We start from the raw sequence: 25435 nt of genomic DNA, 5'->3' as shown, positions 1-25435 counted from the left end.
GAATGGAATAATAATGTCAAAGGAAAATATATTTCTCACTTCTCATTGTTCCTAAAAAAGCTTCTATTAAAAACGCCCATGAAGTAAAACCTATTTCTCCTCTGAATCTATTCGTTATGGCTGAGCATGCTAAGATCACCCACATACGAGAGCATCTTTGTTCAGATCGCCTAAAAATGGGCAATATTTCCGGCGTTAGTGATCATTTTTTTTTCGGGATCGGCGGAATATCGGCCATTTTAAAACCCGCTAGTTTCCATTTTTTTATTTGGGCGTTAGCTGTAGCGATGTGAAATGGGCGTTAGCGATTTATTCCATCGTGCAAGGCCGGCGTCCATAGCAACGGCCATTCTGTGCATGCGGCGGGGGGGTTTGTGATTAACATTTTCTACGATTTGGGAGATCAGGTGAGTGCAGCTTTTCTTGAGCGTCTTTTTGGGCGAGTGATCATTTGGGCGGTATATCGGTGAGATGCCGAAAGTAATGCTCGCCGATATTCTGGGCGGTATTTGGCCGTTAGCTTCCATTATAAACAGGGCAGTGCATGAGTGATGATGTCAAAAAAATTTTTAAAAATATGGACTGCGGTTCAGATAATTCTCAACGTTAATTGTATGCCGAAAGTTACGCCAGCGATAAATGGGCAATAATTGGGCGATAGTTTCCATTTTTATTCAAATATGGGTGTTCAACTCAATCTCAGCGGTTAAATGGGTGGTAACCGGGCGGTAACTGGGCGAACCTGATGGAAAGTCTAGCCCAAAATGTTCTAAAGTATCAATTAGTGTTTTTATATTTGTTCTTGGGATGTTGGTAACACTGCCAATCGCATTTCCAGGACCATTCCTAGCTATCCTGTGGTGGTGGGCCTTCTACTTGAATTACTACAATCCTTGTGCTGATGGTATTAGGCAGGAAATTTCAGGATATTGATCTAATGATGATGAAGGAATGGTGAGTTGTCATTGACCAGAAGCATAACTAGATCAGTCACATCAACACTATGACTAACAGACCAAAGCAGGGCTTGGGTGCCCTGCGACAAGTGGCTCACCTCCTGCCCTGTCAAAGTCTCTCCATCATCTACAAGGCTCAATACAGGATTTTGATCGGATAATCACCATTCACCTGGATGGATAAAGCAGCAACAACACTTATATCTTGATATCATTCATAACAGAGCAGTTTATTTGATCGGGGCCCAGCCATTGGACTCAGTATCCACTCCCTTCATCACTGGTGCACTGTGATTACAGTGTGTACAATCTACAGGGTGCACTGCTGCAACTTCCAACAATCCTTCAACAGAATGCCTTTCCCGAGACCACCACCACTGTGAAGGACATGAGCAGCAATGTCATGCGAACAACACCACCTCCAAGTTCCCCTCTGTAATATATATAGCTCCACCCAGTAGACTACTGTGGCATTGCAGCCATTGCTGTTTACAACAATACAAAGGAAACAAGTCACCTGACTGGTTCCTAAAGTTATTAGCCATCTTAAAGCCTATGTGTTTGTGAGGTCGTACCGAAAATATAACATTGGTGACGAAGGATAGAATAATTGGATAGCCTGGCTGAATTTTTTGTTGATGGATGATTCAGCCATCTGACAGAGAGACTTTGAGAGCTTCTCTGTTTTGATTAACAGCTAAAAATCCAAAGTAAATTACAAGCATACTTGGCTGAACTGCCAGAGTCCAGCTGGCTGCAACTATGGGAATAATAGGACACTTGGGGGAGTTTCAACGCGACCGTGAAAGTTTTGGAGCGTATGTGGAGCGGCTAGAAATATTTTTCACCGCATATAGTATCATCGAAGTACCCGATGATGAAAACCATAACCGGGTGGTGTTGGAAAGAAAACGGGCTATTTTCTTAACTGAAGCACGGCCTGAGGTGTATGAAACCCTGACAAATGTGCTTGTGCCTGTCAAGCCAAAAGACACATCACTTAAGCAGACAGTCCTGAGCCCCTGGAAATTGCTGAAAGTTATCATTTTGGGATAAGAGATCAGTTAACCGATGAAAGTATCAGTGAGTACATTGTAGCATTAAAGAAGCGATCCATTCTCTGTCATTTCGAAAACTTTCAGGACCGAGCATTGCATGACCACTTTGTTTGTGGGATAAAAAATGATTCGATCAGAAGAAAGTTATTAACAACTCCTAACTTGACTTTTGATTCAGCTATGTCAATGGACATGGCCAACCAATATTCCCGAGAATTTCACACCATTTCCAATCGTCAGACAACCAAGGTGAATCGCCTGCAGGTTAAAAGTAAAAGGCAATTCGGCCCCAAGGTCTCAGCAACTGGCCATGGTAACAGAGCATTGAAGTCATGCTATTGGTGCCTGACTTGCTCAAAGCTGTCCATGTGTGGACAACACATTGCTCAAAGTTATCCATGTGTGATGGCAGAGTGTTTCTTCTGTAGGAAAACTGGGCATCTTGCGAAGGCATGTTGACTGAAGAGTAAACCATCTTTCAAAACTATAAGTAGAAATCCTCAGATACTACATAGCATGGAAGAAAAACAACAGGACAAGGAGGTTTTAGAGCTACACATCATCAGGAGCACAAGGGTAACTAACAGCAATTCGAAAAGTATCATCATCCACATATATATTGCAGGAACCAAGATACCCATGGAAATCAACACTGGTGCATCCGTGAGTGTAGTACTGGAATCGCTAGACCTCGACAAATTGCGTGATTTCCCATTGGAGAAATCCAAGATAGAACTGCGAGGCTACTCGGGAGAGAACATTCATGTGGCAGGTCATATCACCATATCAGTGAAATACAAGGATCAATTTCAGAGCTTGCCTCTCTTCGTAGTGGCAGGAGACAAATCTGCCTTACGAGAAAGAAATTGGTTGGGATCACTGAAGCTGGATTGGATTGAGATTTTTCGTGTTGAAATGGGATTTGCATCAAAGGATGATGTCATCAAGAAGTATCCGAAGGTGCTCTGCAAAACAGGCAATCCGATCCAAGGCTTCAAGGCGTGTGTCAGGGTACAGAAGGACGCTAGACCAGTTTACTCCAGCCATGTCCCATACCATATGCACTCAAGGAGAAAGTTAAGCAAGAACATATCTCTTCAGATAGATCTATGTAATTGGGCTACACCCATTGTTGCTGTACCTGAGTCCGAAGATAAGGTTGGGGTGTGATGATTATAAAGTAACTATAAGCCAAGTTCTAGAGGGTAATCTCCCTAATACATTGCCAAATCTCAAGTTAGATCTTATGAATGCCTATTTACAACTTGAGCTAGATGAGGAGTCCTGGTCATGCTTGATTATAAATACTCATCTAGGCCTATATCAATTTAATAGGCTACCATTTGGAGTGTTTCCGCCCCCGCCATATTCCAAGGGGTGATAAACCAGATTTTGCAAGGTATTGAAGGGGTAGTATGTTATTTAGATGACATACTAATTTCAGCACCAAACAGGCAAATTCATAATAACATATTGAATGAAGTCTTCAAATGGTTAGAGAAGCACAGAGTATAAGTGTGAGTTATTTTAAAACTCAGTGGAGTACTTAGGGCACAGAGTAGACAAAGATGGTTCACATCCAACCAAGGGAAAGTTGGATGCAATCAGAAATGCACCTTCAATCATTCTTGGGTCTTTTGAACTATTATGGGAAGTTCCTATCAAATTTGGTTACAGTTTTACATCCTCTGAATGAACTATTGAAAAAACAGGTCCATTGGAAGTGGTCAGAAGAAAGCGACACAGCATTCAAGGAGTGTCAAAGCCAATTGGTAGAGAGTACCATGTTAGCTCACTCTGACGTATCTAAGGAGATCAAGCTAGCATGTGACGCCTCTCTGTATGGAGTTGGGGCAGTGATCTCTCATGTATTACATAGTGGGGAGGAGACCAATTGCTTTTGCTTCACGCACTCTCAATGCCGTGAGCGTAATTACGTGCAAATCGAAAGGGAAGCTTTGGCATTAATTTTTGGGGTCAAGAAATTCTACAACTACTTGCATGGTCGTAAGTTTACCATCGTTACGGACCTGACATCAGCCCCTGACAGCAATCCTCCATCCAAAGTCCCCAGTTCCAACATTAGCTGCAGCCCGAATGCAGAGATGGGCTTTGATTTTGTCAGCATATACATATGATATTGAATACAGACAATCAGTTGATCAAAGTAATGCTGATGCTACATCTAGATTGCCTTCCCCATCACAAGTTACATCCAATAGTGAAGAAGTGTTCTATTTTTCTGATGAACTGCCAGTCACAGCTGAAGAGATTAGTAGAGCAACCAAATGTGACCCAGTTATGTCAAAGGTGTACGATTACATCGCAAATGGCTGGCTAAACCAGGTAACAGACAAAGATATTCATCCATTCTTCATTTGTAGGAATAAATTATCAGTCGTTTGTAGGAATAAATTATACCAAATAAATTCAGGTCCAAATTATTAGGAGATCTTCATGACCAGCACCTGGGAATGTGCTTGACCAAGAGTTTTACACGCCGTTACATATGGTGGCCAGGTCTAGGTAAAGATATAGAATACATCGTCAGTCAGTGTACAACATGTCAATCGGTAAGCAAGAAACCACCATCAGTTCCATTACAGTCATGGAAATGGCCTCCCAGGGTGTGGCAAAGGTTACATATCGATTTTGCTAAGCTAGAAGGACAACAATTGTTCATTATGATTGATAGCCATTCGAAGTGCGTCGAGGTGTTTCCAATGCAGAAATTAACAACAAGTATAACATTAGACATTTTGCGAAGATTATTTTCTTCATTTGGCCTCCCAGCAGAAATTGTTTCTGATAATGGACCACAATTTTGTTCAGAAGAATTTGCACAGTTCACGAGCAAAAATGGTGTGAAACATACCAAGGTTCCACCATACCACTCTGCTTCAAATGGTTCAGCAGCGCACAGAGTACAAATTATAAAACGTACCCTCATCATGCAGATGTTGGATCCAAATCCAAAGAAACGACAGTTGTCATTGGACCACAAAATTGGCTAATTTTCTAATTATCTAACCATCTCAACGCACTTCGAATGGCTATCAATCACAACTATTGGTAGAACACCAGCAGAGTTGTTTCTCAAACGACAGCCATGAACCAGATTCTCGTTGTTAAAACCAAACTTGGCACAGTCCGTAGAAGAGAAACAATTAAGACAGAAAGAGAATCATGATAGAGGTAGAGTAAAAGAGAAGTGTGAAATTAAATCAGAAGGTGAAAGTGAAGAACCATCACCAGAAAGTGGTTACCAGGAAGAGTGGTGAAGATATGTGGTCCTTGCACATATTTGGTCAAGATGTTTGATCATGGACAGGTTTGTTCACATTGATCATATTTTACCTACAGATTGGAAGGAGTTGAAGGTTGGAATGATTCAATTATTTCTGACTCATCAGATAGTTTTGATACAAGTAAAGTACCAGTAGCATATCCTACATCAAATTGGAAACAAGTCCAAAAGAAAGTCAGAATTTAAGTCTGAGTCTGAGCCAGACAGACAAACAGTCTGAAGTTGCAGAGAGTTCAAATGTAAATCAAGGGCATCCCTTGGAGGAAAACTTTCCTCAGGATCAGCTGAGAATGAGTCTAAGTTCGACACCATGTTTGGAAGGTTCTGTTCAAGAGCAAAGGTATTCTCTTCGAAACAGAAAACAAGTGGTTAAGCTTGATTTGTAAATATGGCAAAATAAGTCCATGGGCTAGAACCTCCACTTTTTTTGCCTACTTAACGCCCATTTTATCGCTGAAATGACGTATAATACCCATATATCGCCCATTTTGGCACAAAATGGAATCTGACAGGCCTTTTTTGGGAATTTATCCGCGAGCATTACTTTCCCCATGTGCTTAACGCCAGATAAAAATAATACCACCCGTCCACTTTTTTTGGGCGGAATCATCAGAATGGGTGAAATCAACGGCCATAATATCGGCCAGCGTTAATTTCTGCACTGAATTAACGGCGAGATTCAATATTAACGCCAGCAACTGTTTTTTGTCGTAAAGAGCATATTTACCCAAACTAGTGGCCATGGAGATCGCCCATCGTCAATTTGCGGACTTTCTCAGCATGCCACACAATGCTGCATTAGACAGGTCACTGAAGCTATGTACACATGCAGGAGGGACTTGATCAGCTTCCCTATGACCAGGGAGGCATAGAGTGAGAGGGCTCTAGGATTCTCCAGAATTGCAAATTTCCCCAAGGTGCAGGGAGCAATAGACTGTACGCACATCGCGAAGCAGGCACCTTTTCAGGATGCTGAGGTTTTCAGGAACCACAAGGGATTCCACTCCCTGAATGTCCAGCTGGTTGTCAACCACCAGCAAATTATACTGACAGTGAATGCTCAATTTCCGGGCAGCATCATGATGCGCACATCCTGCGTGAGAGCACTCTATCTGACTTGTTTAACAATGAGCCACAAGGTCAATGCTGGATGCTTAGGGACAAAGGATATGGCCTTGCCACCTGGCTGATGACCCCTCCGTGTGACACCCACATTGAGGCTGAGAGGCGATACAACAAGAGCCATAGAGCAACTCGCAATATCATGGAGAAAAACATTGGAGTGCTGAAGCAGCGTTTCAGATCCCTGGACCACTCAGGAAGCGAGCTCCAATACCACCCTGAGTAGGTAGCTCAATTCGTGGTGGTCTGCTCCATGCTACACAATTTGGCTATCAGGAGGGGACAAGAATTGCCTGATGAGTCCGACAGTACACCTCAACAGAGAGAGGAAGAGGAGGATGAGGCGGATGCTGACATCGGGTCAGACAATCAGGCTGACGCTGAAGCCATGCCCCCGCCCCCCCTGTAGACCGCATGAAAGGGCCCATGGTGGCATGATAGCTGCAAGAGCCTTACGTCAGGAGCTCATCAATGATCGCTTTGCCTGAAAGAACATTGGTGTTATTTACAAAACTGACACACTGCTGGGTGTGCAGGTCATACATCAATGGTGGGCATCACCTTGGTGACACTTAAAGTTTAAGTTGATTGAAGTTAAGTGTGATTATACCCTTTGATGTTAAGGAATTACCAACGTGCAGCTATCTGAGCCAATGTGCTGCAAGGTTTTGTTAAATAAAAAGCATTTAAATCAAACATTAGTCTGAAATCATGTGTTTCTGTACAAACCCCCTCCGCCCCCCCCCCACCCCCGCTTCTCCTCCCCACCTCTACCCCTTCTCCTTCCCCTCCTGACTCCAAGCCACCTGGCCGAGGAGGTCCTCAGGCGATGCTTCATTGGGGGGTGGTGATGGCCGAAGCACTGCTTGGACGGATACGGGAGAGGACGGTCCCGAGGTGGGAGTGTGCTCTGAGCCATAAGCAAAATGTTGCTGCTGGCTCTCGTGTGTCGTTGGCAATGGGGGTGCATCACCTTGGGGTGCAGTGTGGCGCTCCGGGACCACTTGGAGCCCTCTGCCACCAGTGTTCCTGGCTACCAGCTCCAGGGCCTCCTCCATCCCTTCCACTTTATATGTTATTTGATGGACAAAAACTCGATGCCAACTATGTTCTTGGTGCTTAGTGGGCTTTTTGCTGCTGGTGAATCTCCGTCATTCCTCCCACAACAGTCAAACAAGCACACACCACAGCCACACACTTTCAGTGCCTCTAAGCTCCCTCTCTCTCTGTCTCCTCTTCTGCGCATGTCATGATGACCCTTGACCTCCTGAATCGCGGGAATCAAGCGTTGCCATGCTGTTGCTAAGGACGGCCACACTTTATGGCAGAAGGTCAGAAAAATTTAACACTACCCCCATTTGATATCGTTCGCGGTAACACCCATTTTCAAAAATGTAAACTAGGTGTTTTGAGAATGGGCAAAAAGCCAGCGATCTGAAAACCCTTTTTTAACGTCCACGCCGGAAATAACACCCATTTTTGGGCAATAAGCTCAAAAGTGGAGGTTCTAGCCCCATATCTTTTGTTATGTATACACATGCAAGTTATGTATGATGATTATTTATTATAATTACTTCTTCATTAAGGAAGGAGAAGCGTAATATATATAACTCCACCCAGTGGACTACTGTGGCATTGCTGTCAGTGCTGTTTACAACAATAAAAAGGAAACAAGTCACCTGACTGGTTCTTCAAGTTATCACACACTATCCTGACTTGGATGTATATCGTTGTCACTGTGTCAATATCCTGGAAGTCCCCATTGTGGGAGAACCATCACTGCAAGGAATGAAATTATTCAAAGAGAAGGCCCATTAATGCCTTCTCAGGGAAAATAAGGATGGGCAATAAATGCAGCATTGGCAACACAACCCACATACCAAGAAAATAATGTTTTAAATATCCAAGTCAGGATTGTGTGTGACCTGGAGGGGAACTTGGAATTGATGGTGCTCACCAGTCTAATATACCAGGGAAGTTAGAAGCATTTTCTTTTATGTAAAGGTTATTAATTACCACAAGTCGTTGATGCTGATTCAATAACTGTTTAAGAGGGAGTTAGATAAACATTTGAACAAAAATATGAAAGAGCAGGAAAATGGGACAAGGGTGGATAGCTCCGATGTGAGTGTGAATGGTGCTGCCTATGCCACATTTATTGCCTATCCTTAATTGCCCGAAGAAGGTGGTGATGGGCTGAAATGGCCTTCTGTGCTCAGATTTCTATGATTCTATGCTCATGGAATCATCACTGACTTTGGTAGTAATTTTTTGGTTATTTTCAGCTCTCTTTTTGCTGACAATTTTGCAAAGTCTGTCAACACTTGCCCTCACTCTTGGGCGAGGAGGGCCTGAAGGCAAGGTGAAAAAATGATGGTAGTACTTTTGATTGGCAGAGTTCGTGTTTAATTTTATTTTAAATAGTTTAATGCTGGCACAAAAATAGCATGCACGGAATGTAGTAGAAGTGTATTAAATGTTCCAATGTGAACTTGGCTGATTGGAAGTTCTACAGTATGTTCATTAAGGAAAAAAATAATTTTCGAAGGTCTAAAGCTGTAGAGCCAATCTTAGCAATAATGATACTGGTGAGAAAATAAATCACAAATGGAAATAGAAAGATGTAGTCCCTGAAATTACACTATGGAACACTTCGTTCATTTGAAATTCTTCCCTCTGCAATTTTAAACAGGTTAATGCCTCAGATAAAATACCAAGGTAAGAAATCTCAAATGAATGCATGTTGATTTCAGGGCCATAAGCTCCTAATGGTAAAACTGAAACAGAAAACCATGTCAAAATGGGGAGGGGGGGGGGGGAGAAAAATTCTATATTAGAATGAGTAAAAAAGTTTCAGAATGCATTCTTGGATTCAGATAGAATTCACAAACCACTCACGCTTTTCTCTTACAGTTTTACAATGTTATCCAAAACACTTGACTTTCTCACAGTCTTATACAGATTGTACCTCTCCAGTCTGGCACCCTTGGGACCTGACCGGTGCCAGACCAGAGAATTTTCCGGACCACGGGAGGTCACACCAACTCTAGACTTACCGGGTCCTGATGACAGCGCTCAGGCTCCTGAACGCCTCCACCACGCTCCAGCTGCAAAACTCGGGCCTCGCTCCCACTCCGTGCCGACCCGACCTAGGAGGAAACACCAGAGGAGGAGCGGGGAGAAGAGGAATAGCCAGCCCCCAAACACAGGGCGCCGATCTAGGCAGAAACACCGGAGGAGGAGCAGGGGGAAGAGGAGCAGCCAGCCCCAGGACATAGCGCAGAACCCCATCCCCGCCGGGAATGATGCTGGACCAGGGATTTTTCCGGACTAAAGAGTCCTGGACTGGAGAGGTACAACCTGTAACATACTCTCAGCCAACAGTAGTTCTTGCAGTGATCTTCGATTGATCTTTTTTTTCCAAAAGTGCGAGCTCTATAACACTACTCAAATAAAATTTGTACCTGTTTGTGAGGTATGAGAGATTACTCCCTTCTTCCAGCCCAAGGATTTGTTTGAAGGGAGCACAGGTCGTAGAATCAGACCCACGGTGCGTAGCGTTTTTTCCCACCTCTGCTTCTGTCTAGTGAGATTCTGTGGGAGTGCAGGATTACTGAATTTGCCGTATAATGCTGTGTGGGTGTGAGTGAAGTATTCATATACTAACTCACTACCCTTGGTTAGCAAATGGTTGCATACAGTTCATATATTGTATATATCACTTTTCTTCACAGCACTGAGCATTAAAAAAATAAATATTCGTTCATGGGAAGTGGGCGTCGCTGGCAAGACCAGTATATATTGCCCATCCCTAATTGCCCTTGAGAAGGTGGTGGTGAGCCGCCTTCTTGGGCCGCTGCAGTCCGTGTGATGAAGGTACTTCCACAGTGCTGTTAGGTAGGGAGTTCCAGGATTCTGACCCAGCGACGATGAAGGAATGGCGATATACTTCCAAGTCAGGATGGTGTGTGACTTAGAGGGGAATGTGGAGGTGGTGGTGTTCCCATGCGCCTGCTGCCCTTGTCCTTCTAGGTGGTAGAGGTCTCGGGTTTGAGAGGTGCTGCCGAAGAAGCCTTGGCGAGTTGCTGCGATTTTGACAAAGGAAGTCAGTTAAAATATTGAAAAATACATTTTATTTCCACAGATGTTATGAATGAGGATGTGTTTGCTAAAGAAGTTACAACTATGAAGAATATCAGCCATCCAAAGCTAATCCAGCTATATGCCATATGTTCAATTGAGGAACCTGTTTACATTGTCACAGAACTCATGACCAAAGGAAACCTACAGGAATACTTACGTGGTTAGTACCTGAAATATAGGGAAAAGGCAAGGGAATGGGACTAAGTGGCCAGCTCTTTCAGATAGCTGACACAAGCACAATGGACTAAATGGTCTCCTTTGTGCTGTAAGATTCTATATATGATTCTACATGAATAAACTTTAAGCCAATGATTTCATTGCGTGATATTGAAATTCTCTATCCTTCAAAGAAACAAAAAGTCATTTATTAAATTGGAAAATATATTTAAATATAATTTTATTTGGAAGCAGTACTAGATATTCAGAAACTTCAGTAATTCTCTCATCTGGCTATCTGTGCATTAATCTAATATTAATGACCATTTTTAATTATATTGAGTCAACACAGAGTTCATTTTAAAATCCTAATCATCTGATCTATACAATGCTTTTGCTAGTGATATACTGCTTGAAAAATATAACTAAGCTGAATGGTAATGGAGTGAAGGGAGATTTACTGAGAGATCTTAGGCTTGATTGAGTGAGTTATGACTGAGTAAGTCATGAATGTGACTCACAAATTGGCTACAATTGGCTGTCTCTGAATTTCATCCAGTTTATAACAATACATGGAATCATTACAATTTAAAGTAAAGGTATACATTTGTAATTATATCAGTCTTGATTTTATGGTTCCTCTATATAAAATCTATGGGGGAGAAATGTGGGGTGTTTGCACTTCCCGTTAGCACCCCAGAGTTAAAATTCAGTAGCGACCCCTGAAGCTGCTGCAGGCGATAATTAAAGGGGAGATGGGAAATGTTTAAAAAAAATGGTCGACTTGCCAGTCGCGGCCTTCTTCCTCGTCGATTGCGGGGTCCGTGCCGCTATCCTGCAGCCCAGCACTCCGCTTGTGTGCAGGGCTGCTGCCATGGCGCCCCGCTCCCTGGTGGTGCAGGGATGGCCCCATTTCCCGCCTGCAGAGTCGGCAGCTTGGCCCTCTTCTTTAATGAAACGCGGCAGCACTATGCGTCACACTGTGTAACACTGCGCCCTTCACGGAGTCTTTCTGCGTTTTTTGCGTTCCACTTGCTCTCAGGGGCGGTAAGCCAAATACAGGTCGCGAGGTGGGACTTCCGTGCCTGGCGTAGCAACTCCGGCCGTTATGGCTATTACTGCCCCCAAACGGGGCGGTATGCAATTTTGGCCCCTATATTTTTAGGAGACAACTAATTCTGTGGAATGAGTGCCCTCAGAGCCCTCTGGTGGATTAAGAGGCTCTATAAGCTGGCTTGCACAGCTAAGGGTTAACACCAGAGAGAAAGAATTCAGATTTTGCATCTATAGAGACACTCCCTGGCAGACAAAGATCTTTTATTTTTACTGAAGTGAAAGAGACAGAAACCATGATGGACTGAAATATTGAACATAAAAATTACAGCAATAGAGTAAAAGTGGTGCAAAATTGATAGGAAGAGCAAATGGACTATTCACCCATATTTAGTGCTGTTCTGACTATACCTCTCCGTCCAAAAATTGATTAACAAATGTTGGTGAAGGTTCAGAGGAAAATTGATTTCTGCTTGATAAGGGTCATTAATACAATATCAGATCAACAACTGAGGTTTTTTTTAACTTCATGTCAGACCTTGCATTAGTGATTTTAAAGAATTGGAAGATTTTGAAGATCACTATATCACTTCTGGTGAAGAGGCCGATTGAAATGCCAGTTTTGGGTTGAATTGGACAGAGCGGCTGGGAAGAGGGGGGGACCCACAATATCAGTTCCTCTTCATTTTTGAGGGACCAGAAAAGAGATGGGGTGCTCCTCGAGGCTCCACAAACCCAGCCTGGACTGCTGACACTCAGGCTCACTCCCCTCAGCTGATCAGGCCCCCCTCCTGCCACCATCCCCTCCCGCCACGATAGAACCTACCTTACTCCAGGCTGGGGCTGCCTGATATTGTAGCAACCCGAAGCCAGCAGGAAGCCCCGCAGCACTCAAAATGGACCGGGCCCCTTGCCGGGACTACCAGACAACGGCCAATGCATTTCTGTCAGCTAGCTGCCAGGTTTCCACTCCAGGGAAAATCCACCTTCCTGTGTCTGAATTCCACTACAAGCTCCTTTAGACTCTATCAGCTTGTCCCAGGAAGCTAAAGACTTAGGGGGTGACTTTTGTCTGCCTACCATCCAGTTCACACTGAAAAACTGAACAGTGGGCAGACAGAAACATTTTGAAAAATTTACTGCCCACTTGTCTTCAAGGCCTGCCCGATTCTATTTTCCCACCATTTGATTGCCACTGGTTTCCGGGAGTACTGGCTGACCAACTGATGTAATTGGGGCCCAACTGGGGGTCTAGGGCAGGATTATGGCCTGGACATCCGAAGATTACACAGCCAACATTTTTTTTGGTGGGGTTTTAAGACGGCTCCCTTTGTACGGGTGTAGATGCACGAAACGTTTTCTTCCAGGGGAAACCCAACACGTAAAACCCCAACCTGGGGCTCTTTGCCAGACTTTATAGTCTCTTTTTAGCAGGGGTCAGCACCCCAAATCACACCCCAGTCGGTCAAAACCTTGCAAATTGATTGATCTCGACTGAGCCTGTGAACTGCGATGGGGTCAGTGGTATAAATCAGGAGCAAGCACATCTCATCAGTTACACCAACGTGCTCCACCCCTTGGGTTTTCAGAACCAACGTTTTATGAGCTTTGCTAAACATATCAAGGATAGTAAATTATCATGGTGCTGATCACTTTTCCACTTTCAGTTCTTGGATTCAATAAAAGTGAAAATCTCCTAATTTCAGAATCCCAGCTCTTAATTATTGAGAAAAGAATGCCTGAAACAGTGGGATCAAGCTCATTACGAGAATGGGGAATAGTGAATTTTAATATGGCTGGGAGCTGAAACACTAGTGGGAAAAGATTCAGCTTTAGATTAAGTTTGTCACAGAACTAGTTTAAATTTCTAGCTCTGTGGCTATGGATGCTGCAATATGTTGTTAAACCACAACCTTGCAGCTAGCTGCTTTAAAAAAAACAGCTTTCCGTCTTTAGTTCCCCATTTAACAGGGTGAGGAAGGAACTCCTGTCGCTAGGACTTGCCGGTAAGACCATATGTTTTGCAGCGTTAAAATATTTGTATTATGTAACATTTCAGAACAAGAAACTTTCAACAAGCTCATCCTGCACAAAGTTTACTTCCAATTTTGACTCTATAAGCTGCTATGATTAGGTGTGCCTGGTGCTGGTGACATTTAGGTGCTTGGGTAGCCTGCTATGAACTGAAATCTATATGCCATGAGGATATGGTGAAATAAGAGACTAGCTACAATTATCGCATCAAGAATCACAGGGTATGGCACATAAATCTAGGCTGACACTCCAGTGCAGTGCTGAGGGAGTGCTGCACTGTCGGAGGTGCCGCTTTCAGATGAGATGTTAAACCGAGGCCCTGCCTGCTCTCTCAGGTGGATGTAAAAGATCCCATGGCACTTTTTCGAAGAAGAGCAGGAGAGTTATCCCCGGTGTCCTGGCCAATATTTATCCCTCAATCAACATAACAAAAAACAGATTATCTGGTCATTATCACACTGATGTTTGTGGGGAGCTTGCTGTGCACAAGTTAGCTGCCGCGTTTTCCACATTACAACAGTGACTACACTCCAAAAGTACTTCATTGGCTGTAAAGCGCTTTGAGACGTCCAGTGGTCGTGAAAGGCACTATATAAATACAAGTCTTTCTTCTTTCTTTCCATCACCTTCTGTCTATTCCAAAAGACAATAACAAGATAATTTCAAGCCAATGTGTTTAATTTGAAATACTTCTTTCCCCCCGCCCACTTTATATGAATTGTACTTATCAAGGCAAGGGATATTAGTACTGGTTACCAGAAATTTCCAGACACCTGGGGGGGGGGGGGTGGTTATATTTACGAGTCTGTATTCCTGTGTTCCGCACTGCCAGCAGGGAGCCCACGCACTGGCAACAGATATCAGAAATTCAGCCACATACTGCTTACGATTTTTCAACCAGTAAAATGAATGGTCAGAAAATTGTGAGGACTGCCCGGCTGAATTTTGAACTTGCATAGGAACACGGAAATATATAAAATTGTTAAAGACCATTTTGGTCCCCTCTGGCCGCTTCTAGAGTTCAAAAACATAACACATTATATGCTACCTATATCTTTCAATATAATTTCTTGTCAAATTCATGTCTAGCTCCCTCATAAAATTACTGATGTTAGCTGCTTGATTGCTTGCTGATGGGGGCCTCACCCAGAAGCAGCATGTACTCAGAATTCTTCTGTTGCAACTTTGAGTGCTGCCAGAGGTCAGATGTAGCATAGTTTAGATGCAAATTATAGTTGACCAACTGCCTTAACCCTAACCTGGAAACTGGATTGACACCTCATTTAAGGTAAGACCATTCCAGTAAACAGAGGAGGTTTGTATGCCATCAGTCTAGATTGGAGTCCAGCCCAGTTCCAGCAGTGAAAGTGTTCTCTACTAACCCATTGTGCTACCTAACCTTTTGAGAGCAGCTGACTTTATAATGAAATTACTTTTGTGGCTGTATATATTTGAGTATTTTGTTTCTAGGTGATGAAGGCAAAACATTAACAATGACTCACCATGTGTACATAGCCAGCCAAGTGGCTGATGGAATGGCGTATTTAGAAAATCGTAAATTTGTTCACCGGGATTTAGCTGCAAGAAATGTTCTTGTTGGAGAAGAGCTTGTCTGCAAAGTTGCAGACTTCGGATTAGCGAGATTAATCCGGGTAAGTGACACACAATCTCTACAGACCAGTCTGGAACTAGTTTTTGAGAATTATATTTTGCATCACCTGTTTCTAAAATGAGGCAAAACATTTTGGTAGGAAGAATGGGGAGAGACAATACAAGCCATATGGTACAATTTTAAAGGGGGTACAGGACCAGAGAGACTCTGGGGGTGTTTGTGCACACATCTTTGAAGATGGCAGGACAGGTTAACAAAGCGGTTAATAAATCCACGGTTTTATAAACAGAGGCTTATATAAAAGCTAGGACTTTATGCTAAACCTATATAAAACACTAGGTCGGCCCCAGCTGGAGTATTGCGTCCAATTCTAGGCACCAAACTTTAGGAAGGACGTGAAGGCTTTGGAGAGGGTACAGAAGAGATTTATACAGGTAGTTATATGGATAGACTGGGGGAAACTAGGGTTGTTCTCTTTAGAGCAGAAAAGACCAAGAGGAAATTTGATAGAGGTGTTTAAAATCATGAATGGTTTAGATAGAGCATATAAAGAGAAACTGTTTCCAATTGCTGAAGGGTCGATAACCAGAGGTTACAGATTTAAGGTGCTTAGCAAAATAACCAGAGGCAACATGAGGAAAAGCTTTTTTTCATGAGTGGTTAGGATTTGGAATGCACTGTCTGATAGTAGCATTCAAAAGGGAATTGGATAAATACGAAGGAGAAAAAATTGCAGGGATATGGGGAAAGAGCCGGGGAAGGGTACTAACTGGATTGCTTTTCGAAAGTGCCAGCGCAGACTTGATGGGCCGAATGGCCTCCTTCTGTACTGTTCCAATCTATGATTCAAGCCCCACCCTCAGATTTTGAGCACATAATCTGGGCTAACATTTCACTATAGTAGTACTGGGAGAGTGTTACATTTTCAGAGGTGCCATCATTTGGATAGGATGTTAAACATAAGAACATAAGAAATAGGACCAGGAATAGGCATTTTGGCCCCTCGAGCCTGCTCCGCCATTCAATAAGATCATGGAAAGGCCTTTGACACTATAAACCGCGAGGGTCTATGGAGTGTCCTCCCCCATTTCGGATGCCCCCAAAAGTTCGTCACCGTCCTCCGCCTGCTCCACGACAACATGCATGCCGTGATCCTTACCGACGGATTCATTACAGACCCAATTCACGTCCAGACTGGGGTCAAACAGGGCTGCGTCATCGCCCCAACACTCTTCTCAATCTTTCTTGCCGCCATGCTTCACCTCAAAGTCAACAAGCTCCCCGCTGGAGTGGAACTAAACTACAGATGCAGTGGGAACCTGTTCAACCTGTGCCGCCTCCAGGCCAGATCCAAGACCACCCCAACCTCTGTCATCGAGCTACAGTACGCGTATGACGCCTGCGTCTGTGCACATACAGAGGCTGAACTCCAGGACATAGTCAACGTATTTACTGAAGCGTACGAAAGCATGGGCCTTACGCTAAACATCAGTAAGACAAAGGTCCTCCACGAGCCTGCCCTCACCGCACAGCACTGCCCCCCAGTCATCAAGATCCACAGCGCAGCCCTGGACACCGTGGACCACTTCCCATATCTCAGGAGCCTCCTATCAACAAGAGCAGGCATCAACGACGAGTTCCAACACCGCCTCCAGTGCGCCAGTGCAGCCTTCAGTTACCTGAGAAAAAGAGTGTTTGAAGACCAGGCCCTCCAAACTGCCACCAAGCTCATGGTCTACAGGGCTGTAGTAATACCTGCCCTCCTGTATGGCTCAGAGACATGGACCATGTACAGTAGACACCTCAAGTTGCTGGAGAAATATCACCAATGATGTCTCCGCAAGATCCTACAAATCGCCTGGGAGGACAGGCACACCAACATCAGCGTCCTCACTCGGGCTAACATCCCCAGCATTGAAGCATTGACCACACTCAATCAGCTTCGCTGGGCAGGCCATATAGTCCGCATGCCAGACATGAGACTCCCAAAGCAAGTGCTCTACTCGGAGCTCCTTCATGGCAAACGAGCCAAAGGTGGGCAGCGGAAACGCTACAAGGACACCCTCAAAGCCTCCCTGATTAAGTGCAACATCCCCACTGACACCTGGGAGTCCCTGGCCCAAGACCGCCCTAAGTGGAGGAAGTGCATCCAAGAGCGCGCTGAGCACCTTGCATCTCAACGCCGAGAGTGTGCAGAAATCAAGCGTAGACAGCGGAAAGAGCGAGTGCCGAACCAGTCCCACCCAGCCCTTCCCTCAATGACTATCGATCCCACCTGTGACAGAGTCTGTGGCTCTCGTATTGCACTGTTCAGCCACCAAAGAACTCACTTCAGGAGTGGAAGCAAGTCTTCCTCGATTCCGAGGGACTGTCTATGATGATGATGATGGTTGATCTGATCATGGACTCAGCTCCACTTCCCTGCCTGCTCCCCATAACCCTTTACTCCCTTATCGCTCAAAAATCTGTCTATCTCCGCCTTAAATGACCCAGCCTCCACAGCTCTCTGAGGCAGAGAATTCCACAGATTTAAAACCCTCTGAGAGAAGAAATTTCTCCTCATCTCAGTTTTAAATGGGCGGCCCCTTATTCTGAGACTATGTCGACTAGTTTTAGTTTCCCCTATGAGTGGAAATATTCTCTCTGCCTCCAACTTGTCGAGCCTTCTCATTATCTTATAAGTTTCAATAAGATCACCTCTCATTCTTCTGAACTCCAATGTGTATAGGGCCAACCTATTCAACCTATCCTCATAAGTCAACCCCCTCATCTTCGGAATCTGAACCTTCTCTGAACAGCCTCCAATGCAAGTATATCCTTCCTTAAATACAAAGACTAAAACTGTATGCAGTGCTCCAGGTGTGGCCTCACTAATACCCTGCACAGTTGTAGCAGCACTTCACTGCTTTTATACTCTATCCCCCTTGCAATAAAGGCCAACATTCCATTTGCCTTCCTGATTACTTGTTGTATCTGCATGATAACTTTTTGTGTTTCATGCACAAGGACCCCCAGGTCTCTCTGTACTGCAGCACTTTGCAATTTTTATCCATTTAAATTATAATTTGCTTTTCTATTATTTCTGCTAAAGTAGATAACCTCACATTTTCCCACATTATACTCCATCTGCCAAATTTTTGCCCACTCACTTAGCCTGTCTACGTCCCTTTGCAAATTTTTTGTGTCCTCCTCACAATTTGCTTTCTCACCTATCTTTGCATCATCAGAAAACTTGGCTAAATTACACTCGGTCCCTTCATCCACGTCATTAATATAGATTGTAAATTGTTGAGGACCCAGCACCGATCCCTGTGGCACCTCACTGATCCACTTATCCCGACTTTCTGTTTTCTGTTAGTTAGCCAATCCTCTATCCATGCTAATATATCACCCTCAACCCTGTGAACTAAGGTTTCATCAGCCTGTATCAGTGCCAGTCTTCTTTCCCTCAACCAAAATAGATGAACTGCTCGTTCATTTCATTGCAGTTTGTACAAAATAACAACAGTGTCTGCACTTCAAAAGTAATTCAGTGTGTGAGTAATTTACATTAGATTCGGTCTGTGATGCTCAGAAACTAGAGGGAGCCTTGTTCCAAAGTATATATGTTTATTACAGTTAAAAAAGAAGATAATTCAAGAAATAAAGAAGTTAAAATCATAGAAACTTACAGCACAGAAGGAGGCTATTCGGCCTGTTGTGCCCTTGCTAGCTCTTTGAAACAGCAGTCATGCTTTGTCCCACATCCCCACTTTTTGTCCATATCGCTGTAATTTCCTTATCCTCAAGTACCTGTCCAACTCCCTTTTAAAATTATTTGTGGAATCAGTTTCCACCACCTTTTCAAGTATAGCATTCCAGACTTTCCATATTAGTTTTCCCAAAAGACATAATTTCACACTTCTCCGCATTGAACTCCATCTGCCATGCTTCTGCCCATTTCACCATCCTGTCTATGTCATCCTAAAGTCTACAACTATCCTGATCACTATCTACTACGTTGCCAAATTTCATAACATCTGCAAACTTTATTAATGCTGCTCGTTAGACCTGAGTCTCGATCATTTATAAAAATCGAAGCGTAATGGACCCATACCTCACCCTTGGGGAAAACCACTGCAACTACCTTCAGTCTGAAAAACTTCCATCCACCACCATCCTCTGCTTCCTGTCACTGAGCCAATTCCGTATCCATATCGCCACTTTCCTCTTAATGCCATGGGTTTCCATCTTGTGTGGCACTTTGTCAAATGCCTTCCAAAGGTCCATATATATATATATATATATCTCCTGCACTACCTTGATCACTTACCTCAAAGAATTCAGTAAAGATTGTCAGACACAATTTGCCTTTAACAAATCCATGCTGGCTCTCCTTAATAAACGACTGCCTTTCCAAATGGAAGTTTATTTTGTCCCTGATAATGGTTTCCAATAACTTCCTCATCACTGATGTTAGGCTGACTGGCCTGTAGTTTCCTGGTTTATCTCTCTCCCCTTTCTTGATTAGTGGTATAAGATTAGCAACCCTCCAGTCTGCCAGCACTACTCCTGTATCCAATGAGGTTTGAAGGATTGTGACCAATGCCTTGGCTATTTCAACCATTGCTTCTTTCAGCAACCTAGGATGCATTACATTCGGACCAGGTGACTTACCAACTTTCAGTAATACTAATCCTTTTACTACATCTTCTCTTATCAATTACTACTCTGTCTATAACTTCCTTCTCCACCTTTAGTGTAACCTTCACATCATTCGCTTCCTTTGCGAAGACAGATTTAATCATTTAGCCATGTCCTCTGCCTCTACATGAAGGTTTCCCTTTGCATCCTTAATAGGCCCAACTTTTCCCCCAGCTAACTTCTTACACTTTCTATGATTATAAAATGTTTTAGGGTTCAATTTAATTTTGCCTGCTAATATTTTCTCGTAACCTCTTTTTACCTCCCGTATTATCTTTTTCAATTCCCTCCTGTACTTTCCATAATCTTCCTAGTTTTTAACTGAATCTTACTCCTGACATTTGGCACAGCCTCCTTTTTCTGTTTAACTTTTGTTCCTTTGTCATTCAGGGTGTATTAGCTTTGGATGCTCCATCTTTTCCTTTCAAAGCAATATGCCTAGTTTGTACCTGAACTATCTCTTCCCTGAATGCCTTCCATTGCTCCATTACTGCTTTACCCTACAATCACCTTTTCCAATCTATCTCTGCTAGGTCCCTTCTTAAATCACTAAAATTAGCTCTTCCCCAGTCGAGCATTTTTACCTTTGATATTTTCTGGTCTCTTTCCATAATTACGCGAAATCAAATTATGTTGTGGTCACTGTTAGCTAGGTGATCTCCTGCTGTAACACACTCCACTTACCCTACTTCATTCCCCAGAACCAGACCCAAAATTGCTTCCTTCCTTGTTGGACTGGGGATATATTGAACAAGAAAGTTCTCCTGTACACATCTCAGAAATTCCTCTTGGTCCCTACCCTTAGCACTTTATATATTTCCCACTCTATATTAGGGTAATTAAAGTCACCTAATATTTCTATTCTATTTTTGTTACACAGAAAATGCAAAGGTTATAATTATATCATCATCATCATCATCATAGGCAGTCCCTCGAACGAGGATGACTGACTTGCTTCCACAAGAATTCACTGATGTTTCACTGAAGGACCCGATGTTCCAGTCCTGAACTCCAATTGAAGGGGTGGAAGATATCTGTGCATAGATTCTTTTAACATGTGGTGACCGGTGATCAGCCACCACATGGGCTCGACAGAGCTAGGCCTTTATCCAGTGGCAAGGGTTGAACCAGGACGACTGGAGACCTGCTCTGCTACACAAACCTAGTGCGCACACATATCGCAATGTGGGCAGGCCCGTGCTGCCTCTGAGCCCTTGGCTCTTCTGGGCCCTGTACCTTCATTCGCCGCACTTTCACCCACGATGCTCCAGGGCCTGGCGCTTCACCTGCAGTGGTGTTCTCACACAATTCGGGGCGGCCCACTTATAATATCGTACAATAAGAAAGATACAACCTGTTAACAGCTACAGGTTTTGAGGTGACCAATCTTGTGGTAACACGTGAACGGTCCAGCTTCGCTTCGACAACACTCCAATATTCTATGCTTTACGTCTGCCCTGCATACATTAAATCACTATATTTTTTTATTCGTTCATGGGATGTGGACATCGCTGGCAATGCCAGCATTTATTGCCCATCCCTAATTGCTCTTGAGTGGCTTGCTAGGCCATTTCAGAGGGCAGTTAAGAGTCAACAACTATATTATGGGAACTTGAGCCTGCTTTTGTGCCTGTATGTCAATCAGTTTCCTTGTCTCAAGCCCAGCACCCATCTGATGTCTCCTACACATTCCATAACAAGGTTAAAAACAGATAATAACACTTCCCATGCCACTATCCCATAAACATAAGATAAGAACAATAGATAAAATGTCTTCCGATGGAGGTGTACAAGGACAGTTACACAAACTGCTGATAATAGCAATTTTGAATCTAAAAGGGCTATTCTACTGAAAAGCCTGCAAAAAAAAACTTTTCTCACACAATGGCCAGAATCTTCCCAGCCCTGAGAGTGTGGGTTTGGAGGCCCAAAATGGCCGTGATTGACAGCAGGTCGGGATCCCGCTCTGAACCCGCCTCTGTGTGATTTTCTGACCTGTCAGATCTGTGCTCGGATAGCAGACCCGACAGCAAGCGGCGAGACAGGTAATTAACATCATAAAAGGTACTTAAATATTAGTTAAGAGGCTTAAAAGCAGGCACTTAAACTTTTACCAACCTTTTGACGGGTTTGCCGTATCCTAATATGCCAATCATTGCTAAATACTCATTGTATGAAAACTAAGGTAAAAATGAATAAAAATCACTCTTCATTTTTGTAATTATAACAAATGACTTGTTTTCATTGAACAGGATGATGTGTATAATATCCGTGCTGGGACCAAAATACCTATAAAGTGGACAGCACCAGAAGCTGCAAATTACCAGAGATATTCAGTCAAATCAGATGTTTGGTCTTTTGGTGTTCTTCTGTATGAAATAGTGACTTATGGCAAAGATCCTTATGAGCGTAAGTAAATTAAAATCATTTTAAGGCATATAAAGCGCACAGGACTGTGCATTGTTTTTATAATTTAATTTGATTTTTGCAGGAATGACAAACAAGGAGGTTATGAATCAAGTAACCAATGGTTACAGAATGCCTTGTCCCAAAACCTGTACCCAAGACGTGTATGGAATAATGCTTAGGTGCTGGAATGAGTCTGAGGAAAGCCGACCATCATTTAGCACTCTGATGGATGAACTTAATTCATTGTACAGTACATATTATTACAAAAACCAAGACCAAGTTCAAGACCAAAACTGAGACCAAGCTCAGTGAGGACACAGAAAATACTGCTACAGTTGGTGCAATGCTGGATGGAACTACATGTGTATCAATTCTTAAAACAATACTGCCTGGCAAAGACATTTGTTTCTACTTAACTTGACAGTGAAATAATTGCCTCGAAATTACAGTTGGCTTATAGCTTTGGTATGTTCTTCTGTGCAGTATTCCATTAGGGGTAATAACTTATAGAAAATAAATGGGAAGATACTCGCTTTAAAATAGCAGAGAAAGGAATGTTGCATGAATGCTTTAAGTGCTCGTCCACTAAGATGAGCAAGAGTAATTAGGAACATAGGAACAGGAGTAGGCCATTCAGCCCCTCGAGCTGATTCTGCCATTCAATGAGATCGTGGCTGATCTGTACCTAACTCCATATACCCGCCTTTGGCCCATATCCCTTAATACCCTTGGTTAACAAAAAGCTATCAATCTCAGATTTAAGATAAACAGTTGATCAAGCATCAATTGCTGTTTGTGGAAGAGAATTCCAAACTTCTTCCACCCTTTGTGTGTAGAAGTGTTTCCTAATTTCACTCCTGAAATGTCTGGCTTGAATGTTTAGACTATGTCCCCTAGTCTGAGAATCCCCAACCAGCAGAAACAGTTTCTCTCTATCTACCCTATCTGTTCCCCTTAATATCTTGAAAATTTCGATCAGATCACCACTTAACCTTCTAAATTCCGGGGAATACAACTTAATTTGTGTAATCTCTACTCATAACTTAACCCTTGAAGTCCGGTTATCATTCTCGTAAAACTACGCTGCACTCACTTTAGCTTCAGGTTCGGAAATATTATTTAGCACTGAAAGGAAAGTAATTGCATAGCTAAAGGATATAAAAATATAGCAGATCTTATAGCTACAATCTAAGATTTCTTGAGAGGGAATACAATTTTAACTAGCAGCAATAACTGCATTTTTAAAAACCTATTAACAATCTGTTTCAAAGCACAGCTGTTCTGTGGTGGTACCATAACATTTGTGGCTTTCATGAGTTGTATTTAGTTCCTTAAAGTTATATTAGGCTAGAAATTACTGTTGGCAATATTAGTGAGCAAAGCATGATGTTCCCTTGTCTGTTATTTTAGCACAGGTGGTCCTCTGTTTATTTTAAATGGATTAGCACTTCTGCTAAAAGGGTGGACAGAAGAATCTCATACAAACAGTAACTTCTAGGCCATTGCCTGTTTTGACAACCTGAAGATATTTAATTCTAAAACTGAATGTAGCAATACTGTTCAAAACATTTGAGTGACAGCAATTCAACCAACAATGGGGATGTGCAGATTCCAGGGAGATGTAACTTTTTGGGGCCTGCTAAAGAAAGCTTAAGACTTGCAGACAATTTGGGAAAAAAAGGAAATTGAGAATCCATCAACAAAGCATTTACATTCAAAAGAAAAAGAATGCAGTACAAAAAGTATTTTCTGAGATATAGTTGAGATATTGGCAGAGATAATGCTCCTTCTGCATGGTTTTTGTATAAACTAAACATAAACAAGTAGGTACTCGACGGTAAATGTGGCACTCTGCTCACAGCTTGGAGCCTCATTAGACAGGGGCCTGGGTTCAAGAAAGAGCTAGAACACTGTACAGCAATTGTTTCATTTACACGGCTCCATGCCAGGAGCGGGGCCTCACAAAGTAATTCTTTCATTGTACAATCCTACATGTGCACAATTTTATCACAGCCACACTGCCTCCACTGGGTGGGAACAAGGCAGTCGTGCTCCAAAAATCATGGTGCTAAATTTACTATCCTTCCCAATCCACTCGGCACCATTTCTAACTGGTCCTGGAAATGGGCAGCTCACCTGTTAGAATATAAGAATTAGGAGCAGGATTAGGCCATATGGCATCTCGAGCCTGCTCCGCCATTCAATAAGATCATGGTTGATCTTCTACCTCAAGGTTTTAGGCAGGCACCTCAATAAGACATGCAAGTCCGGCTCCTATGACATACGTAGGACCTCAATGCAATTTTCAGGTAGAGCTGAGCAGACATCGCACCAAACACTCTCTTCACCCATTGGCCTATGAGCAGCTCCTGAAGGGATTTCTGCAGGCCACTCTGGAAACAGTACAGATAAGTTTTCAGAATGATTTCTTGCAGAGCCAGGAGGAGCCCACTACTGGTCCTTTTGATGACTCACCCCCAGCTACCGATTGCCACACTCCCCGTTTAAGTTTTGACTTCCGGCTCCACTCCAAGGAGGAGCCACTGGATTTCCATGCAACCTCCCCCCCCCCCACCCCCCCACTCCCCTGATCGTTGAGTTACCTGTGAATACTGGTTCAGTACTCGCTGATGAGGCTTGACCATCCAAAGGGCTGTGGGTCTATTTCATTCAGAACTGTGCTAAACACTACTTAGTCTTTCAAAGTGAATTTGTGTGAAGTAAATGCAACAAAAGCAGGTGATAGATCACAGTAACTAAAGGTAACATCTGAGCATTCAATATTGTCCAAAAATGTTCCTGATTATACTAGGAAATTCTGTATTGTGCTTGCCATTCACTCAGTGTGATCTATGCTGTCTGTCTTCTTGATCGCAGAACATCAGGGCTTGCTAGTAAGTGA

The 25435-nt window shown here is 43.2% G+C and overlaps 1 protein-coding gene across 1 annotated transcript in view; it reads left to right on the top strand.

Annotated features, from left to right (window-relative positions):
- srms (src-related kinase lacking C-terminal regulatory tyrosine and N-terminal myristylation sites) overlaps window positions 1–22830 on the top strand; it is a 67448-nt gene extending 44618 nt beyond the window's left edge. Inside the window, exons 5-8 of the mRNA XM_070894887.1 lie at window positions 10588–10746; window positions 15300–15481; window positions 22377–22533; window positions 22616–22830. Coding sequence (XP_070750988.1) covers window positions 10588–10746; window positions 15300–15481; window positions 22377–22533; window positions 22616–22830 — 713 coding nt within the window. The remainder of the gene's footprint in view (window positions 1–10587; window positions 10747–15299; window positions 15482–22376; window positions 22534–22615) is intronic.
- Window positions 22831–25435: the final 2605 nt, after the last annotated feature.

Source organism: Pristiophorus japonicus, chromosome 12 (genome assembly GCF_044704955.1).
Source record: "Pristiophorus japonicus isolate sPriJap1 chromosome 12, sPriJap1.hap1, whole genome shotgun sequence".
Taxonomy (NCBI): Eukaryota; Metazoa; Chordata; class Chondrichthyes; family Pristiophoridae; genus Pristiophorus; species Pristiophorus japonicus.
Note: the sequence above shows the minus strand (reverse complement) of the source record. Positions and strands in the feature narration are given on the sequence as shown.